The 10062-nt window shown below is 33.3% G+C and overlaps 1 protein-coding gene across 1 annotated transcript; it reads left to right on the forward strand.

Annotated features, from left to right (window-relative positions):
• The first annotated feature begins 1675 nt into the window (after positions 1 to 1675).
• LOC108551332 (zinc finger protein 91) lies at positions 1676 to 9274 on the forward strand. Its single transcript, XM_017905470.1, has 11 exons — positions 1676 to 1797; positions 1876 to 2260; positions 2593 to 2823; positions 2908 to 3108; positions 3179 to 3586; positions 3659 to 4129; positions 4571 to 4858; positions 5375 to 5815; positions 6443 to 6579; positions 6675 to 6793; positions 6894 to 9274. The coding sequence occupies exons 1-11, from the start codon at positions 1775 to 1777 to the stop codon at positions 8891 to 8893; spliced, it is 4704 nt and encodes a 1567-aa protein (XP_017760959.1). The 5' UTR covers positions 1676 to 1774; the 3' UTR covers positions 8894 to 9274.
• The last annotated feature ends 788 nt before the right edge of the window (positions 9275 to 10062 follow it).

Below are 10062 nucleotides of genomic sequence, written 5' to 3' on the forward strand. Positions count from 1 at the left end.
TTAACGAGTTAACCATCGTCATCATCAGTTCATTCTGTTCTCCTGCAGTTGTATCGAGGGCTGCAGGAGAAACCAGATTGAGGAAGTGGGGGCGTGTGAGGAGTTTATGGATACCAGAATCAGAATTGGAATTGCAGATGGCGCCCGACCTGCGCCACTTCGGCATCGCTATCGTTCTGTACGAGTTGGTGAAAGAGGAGGGAGGGGCTGGTTCTCTCTATTCGTAGTCTTTCTACAATTCATCCTTCGTTTTGTCGGCTACTGTTAGCGCCGATGACGAGGTATTCGAAGATAAATTGCGGTACCAAGATAAATCGAGCTAACCGTGTTGAGAAAGAAAAAGGAAGGAAAAGCAGGGAGGAAACAAGGGTCCAACGAGCATATCCTATTTTTTTTTAACATTGAAAATCTTAAACATCATGTTAAATTCGGTGTTCCTGGTTGGCTGCATAAATCGATTGATACGAGATCGTGGATTTATTGGCATATCTATTTACAATGGTCACTCAATCAGAAGATAACCTGCTTCCAGTGAATTAACTGCTCGAGGTTTGTTTTTTAGTCAACGAAATCGAGTATTTAATTTCCTCCCTGTTTTTCTTGATTCGTGGTATGCACACACGCGTATACGCTCTAAACGATACCTATCAAATCGTCGTTTGACTGTAAACCGGAAATCACTTGGAGAAACAGAAATCGCATACGCGTGTCGAAAAACCGATTTTCTCTCTCTGTTATTTTTATGCCATCTTTCTTCTTAAATCGTTCGTGTTAGCGAAATTTATTTAACATTCATTGAAATAACAAAGAAAATATACATTTTATCACAAAAAAGAAAAAAAATATTGAGTTGATCTTTGTAGAAGTTATAAAAGAAAGAGAAGACTTCATGCATAAAATAATATGACGTTCCAGTTATACATTGACTCGTTGCGATTGACCATAGTATCAGAGAAACCGGATGTCAGGAATAGAAAAGATGAGTTATTGAATATAATTACATATAAGATGTCAAACAAGTAGCTACTGCAAATGAAAAGAAGATCAATCAACTTTTATTATATTCTATTATATTCTATATATTCTATATATTCAAAACGTGAGCATAATAATGGTAGAATAGATATTTTCAAAAATATATGTAAAGATTTTGTATGTTACTGTTGATTCAAACTAACCGTACTGAACGAAAACTTATATAAGATACATATAATGGTATATTAAGTTTTTTATTTTCTAGAGAAATTTAGTTTTTTATATCTATGTTAATAATTTTAAACAATATATAAATTAAAGAACTTCTTGTATAATCGATGTTATTGTATGAAGTATTAATGAGGTCACAAGTTCTATTGTTATCTCAATAATGTTGTAGAATCAAATGTATAAGAAATGGATAAAATTTGATCAAACTATATTGTTTTAACCTTTAAGTTTACTTCGCGACGTAATCTTACAAAAATAAGAATTCTTCGTGAGAATGTTGATCGTTTTCCTCGTCAGCAGTTTTACTAGTAAAGAAAAAATGGCGCCTATAGCCTCTAGATCGCGCGACCACCGAGCGTGCTGTACTCGCACTTCCGTAACGTGCACCAGCAGTTTGTTATCGCAATTCGATAAATTGATGGACAAAAATTTGATAAATTTTTTCTTTAAAATTATGCTTGATATGAAAACTTATTCCGATTCTGTAATTTATAATCGCTAACGAAACCGTTTTTAAAATTTTCACCTCTGTAAGGATGTATACGCGATATAAAGTGGCTTCACGTTAATGTCATCGAGAAGGAGAAAAAGGTGTAGATCAACGAAGAAGTGAATGTTATTCTCTTTTTACGCTGATATACGATTCAAAAGATGAAGTAGAAATAAAAGGATATCTCGATGCGCGATAGGGCTACAAGAGAACAGACGTTGGACAGAACGGATCTCGTCCAAGATGTCAGGAAGACTGCCCCGATTGCGTGCACTTCGTCCACGACCCCAGCAGCTCAAAACGGAACCACATAAGGAAGGTAACCTTAAAGAAAATCGTCAGGAAATTGTGATGAGGGAACACGAATTGCAGAGTGATACCGAGGACATTTCGTACAGTGTCAAAGACGTTGGCCCTATAAAGAACAATCTGAAGCATGAACATGAGGGGTTCGATTGTTCGGGACCCTCGCAAAGTTACGAGTGTAAAACATGTAAACCTTCGAAGCTTTTGTCGAGTCTTAAAGCATATCTCGATCATCTGAAAAAAGAGCATAAACAGAAGGTATATTATTTTAAAAGAATTGTAGCAATTACATTTATACTAAAATATTATTTATTAATTTTATCAAATAAAAATTGAATGGGTATTTTTATTCATTTTTGAATTAATATTACCAGACTTAATATTATTTTGAGAAATAGCAAATTGTATAGATTTAAAAGTAAAATATATTTAATATATTAATGATAATGTGCAACATAATATAGTAATAATGTATTATTAATAATATATCATCAACTGATGTTTGAATAAATTTCTTTCTATACAAAGTATTTTAAAATAATATTTGTATATTTAAGACATTTTCTAATGAGAAATACAATAATTTTTAGGGAAAATTCATACGTGATACTGGAAATCGATGTTCTATGTGTTCATATGTTGGATTAAACTCAAGGGATCTTGAAACTCATCAGAGAGTACATCATTTAAAGAGAAGGTTTTTCCGGTGTGCTAAGTGTTCTTATGTAACACATGTACGTGCTCGATATACAAAACATGTGAAGTATCACTCAATGCCAATGATTAAGTGTGATGCCTGTGATTTTCGTACACCATACAAGGTTAATACAAATTTTACAAAATATAGTAAATTAATATCCTTTTTTTTTTTTTGATAAAATACTAATAAAATAATTTTTTTGTAGTGGAATTTAGATAGGCATACTCGAAATCATGGAGGTGGTGGAGCATTTCAATGCCGTGCCTGTAATTTTACTGCTGATATTAGACAAAGTTTAACAGTACACGAAACTAATCATCATGAACCTCCTGTGGGTCAAACGAATCGTAAATCTAATACACCTTTTGAACGCAAACCAAGAAATAGTCCTAAACGTTATAATCAGGTAATATGATAATTTATCTTATAAATAATAATTAATAATTAGAAAGGCATTAAAAATATATCAATTTCAGGTGGGTGCAAGTGATTTCCGGGAATCACTACACATATCTGGTAGTACTACAGTTTCAATCAGCCCTGGTGATTCATTCATTTCTGATCAATCTATGGAAGATAAAAGGAGTGCAATAGCTAATGCAGAATGTATAGCATTAAAATGTGAAGAAAAAGGCTGTCAGTTTATCACTGCATGGGATTCTGAGATGCAACGACACTTAGCAGAATGTCATGCTCCAATTACACCAAATAAATCCAGGAAACCACTGCCAATGTTAATACCTCTAAGTCCTGCTAAGTTAAATAATATTACCTCTAGTGGACCTTCAACAACATTGTTAAAAGTTCCGCGTGTTAGAGTAAGACCGGAACTCGCGCAAATCGCAAGAGACACAGAACTGGCGAAATTGTATGGGAATAAAGAAGTTAGTTACTCCTTTTTTTTTTCTATTAATTATCGCCTGTATGATATTTTAATTTAAATAAATTTTCCACAGACCAGCAACTTAAAGAAGGATGCGAATAATGCGGCAGATTTATTTGAAAAAAAAAATGCGTCCTTCTTTGATAAGCTTAAGGAAAAGCTTACAACGACAGCGTCAATTAATAATGGAGTGCCGGAGGTAGCTGTAAGTACTACGAACGATTTGAAATGCTGGTGTACTTTTAAAGCTAGTAGCATGGAAGAGCTGGCTTGTCACAAACAAACACATCACACTGCTCTCAGTGTATCTGTGGGCACAACGCGTTGCCCGAAGTGCAGGAGACGTTGCAAAAGTTCGACTGATCTACAAGTGCATATGCAGTGTTGTCACTCGACAAGCAACGATACGACAATACACAATAGCTTAGAAAAATTATCAAATTGTTCAGAACTCCGTGTGACCTCGTATCGCGGTGAATATGCATTCCCAGCGCAAATGGATTGGGACATTAATCTCAGCGGAGTCAATTCTTCTGGATCATCGGTATGGTGTTTCACAGAAATAATAATATTTACTTATCGCGTGCACATGAATAATATGAACACACGCACACGAACGAATAATAATAATAACATCGTGAAAAAATTGCAATACGAGAGTCAACAGATCTGACTATTTTTTTAATTCGTGTCAACTATATTTTGAAATATGTTAATTGTAAGCACCCTGTACGGCCATTAGAATAATATATTTAAAATTAGCTTAACATATATCAATTTTTGTTCTTCAAAGTATGCAACGCAATCATAGGCTACTATTAATTATGTTGATACATATATGTTTTTTACTATTTATACATTATACATTTTTTTATTATTAAGAATGTGCTTTAAATGTTACTTATGGCAGTCGAGACCATAGACGGTTGTGTTTCCGAATGTGTTAATACTTAATTTTGATAAAGGTAGTCAAATCTTTTGTCAGGTTGAAGACTCCTCGACGCATCCAAGTGGCCGACGGGTATTCAAATGCCCGCATTGTCCATTTTGGGCATCCACCGCAAGTCGTTTTCATGTTCATATTGTCGGTCATTTAAATCGGAAGCCATTCGAGTGTTCCCTGTGCGCATATCGCTCTAACTGGCGGTGGGACATCACAAAACATATTAAACTTAAAGCAGCTAAAGATCCAGTTCATATGACTGCCAGGGTACTTATGACGGATGAAACAGGTCGACGGAATTATTCCAAGTATAACAAATATCTTGCACAGGTGAAAGCATAAATTTCACTTACATTTAAATTCTTTTATTAGTGGAAAAAAGGGTGCTTGTCGATTTTCATAGGCGCACTGATATTTTTTTATAGTTTCTCTTGACATTACTTTGTAACGAATTTCCTTCTCGTGACAAGCACGTGTGATGATCCTTACAAATAATCAGAAAAGTTGAGTTGAATTAAGAAAGAAAGAAAAAAAAAAGAAAAAAGCAAATGTTGAAGCGCTTGGACACTTGATTGGTATTATGATGTTAATCTTATTGTAATTACAAGCATATTCTTAGTAATTAAAACCGACACAATAACATTTCAAATGTTCCATATCACTAAAAGTGATTTTGCATTTTATATGAAACTTTATTTTTTGTTACTACAAAAGAAATTCTCAGTGTGCCGAGTAGTTATTTTTTTGCTGAGTAATAAGTTGTTCTTCGTTGTGCAGCAGTGTATCACTTATATGTAAAAAAAAATTCTATATTACATTGTGTAAACTTCTTATCTTTTCTTCTAGGTCGAGCAACAGTCGTGGGATGATCAAAACATAGAAGAACATAGTGTAGAAGAAACAAATTCCGATGAACCTCCAACTAAATTATTGATAATGAATAGCAACGAATATCTCCAAACATCGGACATCGCGTCTACTCCCATTTCGATTGTATCTGCAAACGAAGGAAATCATAATCTTAACACCATTAATATCGGATTAAAATCACCGCCACCTCTTAAAGCTGCTGCCCGAAATCGAGGGCAATCTTTACTTAAAAACAATTTGATTTCGTCTCATGCACAGGCTGGTTTGAGTGGATCCACATCGGTTGTGATCACAGAAGAAAATAAACGCACAATGTGGAAATGCAAGCGTTGTAACTTTAGACACTCAAATAGAGAAACCGTGTCTATGCATGTTAAGTCTCATAGTGAATCTGAACAACGTTTTGGAGATGAAAAAGTATGTATTTATTTTAATGATTATACTGTCCAACGCGATTTTTTTTTTTACAATACGCGTTGAGTGGTTCTTGTAGAATTATTCGCCTTGAATATGAATCCGTATGCAGAATTGTTGTATCACCCTCAGATTTAAAAAAAATTGAATTTTTTTTTTAAATTATCAATTTAAAAAAAAAATGAAGTATAGGAAATTCATATTAGATAAATAAAATTTCGTAAAAATATAAAAATAATACACAGAAACAAAATTAAAATTCTAAAATTAAAATGTAAAAATATTACACAGAAACAAAAATATTATAATTATAGATATTAATATATTTAGGGATTTTCCTTTGTCATTTGAAACCAATTATTGTTTTCTAACATTCCTAATTTTCATGCAATACTTCGTTTTTTGTTAAAAATCGACAATTTTTACAAAAATTCGATTTTTTCGAAAACTGATGGTAGGACAACAATTCTGCTTACGGATTTGTAAACAGAGTTCAGGGCGAGTAACTCTACAAAAATCACCCAATGCATATTGTAAAAAGAGGAAAAGTTAAAATTTGTTGGACAGTGTTATTAGTATTACTTAATATATCAGAAAAATAATATACTTGTGCTCTATATGTGTTTATAGAATGCATTTGGGTGTGGAGATTGTCCATTTTCTGCACCTGATGCAGCGACTTTATCGATGCATAGAATTCATCATCGTCCAAACTTGGAAGCCATTTTTAAATGTTATTTGTGTCCATATTATGTTAGCACAAAAGCGTATGTATTTATATACCTAATTTAACTATTTAATTAAGTTAATTTTTATACGCTTAAATTTATATTTTTGAAAAATATTTATTTTATTGCTATAGAGAACTTTTGGATCACGTTAGACTTCACGGAGAAGAACTTGCTGTTGTACATCAACAATCTATGGACTATAATTTCGCTACTAAGTCTAAAGTACGTCGAACTTTAAGCACCGATACTAGTAAGTTAACCAAATTTTTTATCAGTAATTATAAATCTAATTTACATTTTAGTTAAGAAAAAAAATAATTTATTTGTTTGGTTAAAAATTATTGTTTCAGGTATTAGTCGCATGAAGCAAGAAAAACCTGCAGAACAAGTAATACACATAACGACGCAAAATAACATGACTTGTTTCACGAATACTTCGAAGAATTCTGGTGCGCCACCACCACCACCATTACTCCTTGATACCCGAGCACTGCCTGAAGCTCCACTAGTGTGGGTGTCCCGACCAGATGGTACACTTGCAAAAATGTTAAAATGTCGTCACTGCCCCTTTGTATCTTCACGACGCGCAGAAGTTCGAGATCACGAGACTATGCATCTTGATTCTCCTAGTAATGGTCCTATAGTTGCTTGTACAGATTGTAGTTTTACTTGCACTCGACGAGAAGTTATGGTCGCACATACAGACATGCATTCTGGATCGTTAGGTACTGTTCATTGTTTGGTAGACGATTCCAGACCAGATTCACAGCAATTAAGCGATCTAGCTGCGCTTCTTGGCTTCACTCATTCTCCTGTATTAGGTTCTGAACCTGATCTGCGGGATTTAAGACTTGTGCATTGTTGTAGCAAATGTCCAGCGCGATTTCTCTGCGAAAAGGAATTAAGAATCCATTTAAGATATCATTCTACAGAATTAGCTTATTCATGTCAATGGTGTTCCTATGCTGCTAGACAAACAGCTCATCTTTTAGCTCACCAGAAAGCACATTCTACAGAATATCAAGAACGAACCAAATATTTATTGTCTCTATACGGCCATTCACAGCGATATCCCCCACCTACCACAGCGTGTGTTGAAGCAAACAGTCAAGACTCAAGTAATTCAACATCTACTGTTGCTTGGATTGTAGTTGAAGTTACAGAAACCTCGAATAATGGTTTTAATAATAGTATTAACAATACGAATCAGCGAACTGGAAATCAAGTGTTCACTTGTGCCAAATGTCCGGCTCGTTATTTTAAATTAGACGCTCTGGAATATCATATGACTTTGCATGGGTCGAACAATAGGTTTAAATGTACGGAGTGTGACTATTCATCAAAAACAGCTCAAAATCTGGTGAAACATCAGGTAGTTCATCGACGTCAAAACGAAACGAGCAACTTAACTTCAAATTTGACCCCTCTTCCTGATCCACAATTTGGACTTTTTATGCGTGGAAATCCTAATTTTGTATATCCTGGTTATCTAAGGAATGGCCGATTAAAAGAAAAGCGATACAAATGTCATAAATGTCCTTCTGCTTTCGAGAAACGAGAACAGTACAGAGTTCATTTAACTCTGCATGGTGCAAAACAAAGATATCGTTGCGATACCTGCGATTACTCCGTCAAATATTACGCCAATTATATTCAACATCTAAAGAAACATCAAGCAAATGCCGAGGCGCAAGCTTCACGTAGACAATTTGAGGATGATACTATTACAATTGACAGTGATACCATTTCTGATAATATAGGTTCTCTTTCACGTTCCGGAAAAACGCTTAAATCATCCAATAATTCAACATCAGTCATATCTACAAATGGGATGTCAATGTTAAATTTTGGTGGAGCACAAGCCTCAAATCAAGATAAGCAGTCTTTAATGTTGTTACAAAAGAAAGGGATACTTTTATCTTCTAATGACGAAGTAGAGATGTTACGATGCCAAAGTTGTCCATTTTCTACCTGTGACAAAGATGCGATGGATGCCCATAAGCGTCGACATGGTATCGAAAGAATGACGCCATCTTGTCCTCATTGTGATTATATACCACGAAAAGATGAGAATGTCGGTGAACACATTAGATTACATTTTACAAGACTTTATAAACCAGAATCCTATCTTATTATAGAATTATTAACATTGACAATGAGGAAAATCGCTTCAAATGGGAAGGAGGAGAAACAAAAGGCTGCCGAATTACTTTTTAAGGAATATGCGGACGGAAGATTCTTTCCGTTTACCGATACAAATTCCTTTGGTTGTTCTTCTGCTATGAGCAGTTACAAAGAAAAAGTCATAGTAGATCCAAATACAGGAGAAACAAAGCATTTAACTGTTTAAAAATATTAAAATTAAAAAAATACCTGCATAATGTATATTTCTCTGTATATAACAAATGTATGACGCATTTTAGGTGTTTATGAATATTTTCTATATTCTTTGGTCCAGCAAACTAAAAGAGAATAGTTGAAAAAAAAATGATTACATTCCAAATAGTAAGTTATAAAAACGAATCTGCATGAAAGTGAACATGGTTTGGTTTATAGCATTGCTACATGTACAGAAAAAATCTTAATGAATGATAATACGCATAATTGCTATTGTAATTAATATAAGCAACCGCAATCATAATCATACTCATTGAGATGAATATTTTTCAGCGTCAAATTTAATGCATTATAGGTAGGAAACAAAGCCGTACTTTATTCATTTATTAAACGTTTCTCCACACACATAGTTTAATGTAACTGTATATAATATTTGAATTCATCGATCTTGTACGATACAGAAATAAACGAATGCTACATAGATTTATGTTTATATGTCCTACAATGGCTTTTAATTTTTGAAAAGCGTTGGGTCTGTTACTAAATTTTTTTTTTTAATTATGATATTAACAATTTGTGTTAAATGGTGTTTTCTAAAATACAATGATAATACGATCTTCAAAAAGTTTTATTTTTTATAATTCTATTTGCAAAAACATTCTTTTCTAAATAATTTTTTTCTGTTTTTCTACGATGTTAATAAATGCAAATATATTTGAAAAATTATTTAAAAAACTGTATAAATTATTGAGATTGTTCAGTAAAATTCAGTATACATTTTTTGAGTAAGTGGAGACAATTGTACGTAAATTTGTGGTTCTAAGGAAAAACGTCACATGTTATATATTTTTATTTTTAAGGTATATTTTGAAGTTCTGAATATCAATTCCTTTTATTAGTATTCATTTAAGCTACCTAAGTTTTTTAAAGACATTAGATTTGTTTTATCAATATTATTTTTTCATAAATATGTGAATTATGTGTTTTACAATTTAATTAACGAATAAATTTGAATTTTTCAGAATTATGACATATGAAGTTTTTCCAGAGAACCATAGAAATGTCCTATCCGGCGCTAGTCCCGGAATTCCAAATCGTAAGGAAGCAAGATCAATAAAATCCTGTAGTTTCGCGCATGACAGAATTTATTTTACAAATTTCTTAAGGTTATGAGAAGAACTC

Source organism: Eufriesea mexicana, unplaced genomic scaffold (assembly GCF_001483705.2).
Source record: "Eufriesea mexicana isolate 0111107269 unplaced genomic scaffold, ASM148370v2 scaffold3780, whole genome shotgun sequence".
Lineage (NCBI taxonomy): Eukaryota > Metazoa > Arthropoda > Insecta > Hymenoptera > Apidae > Eufriesea > Eufriesea mexicana.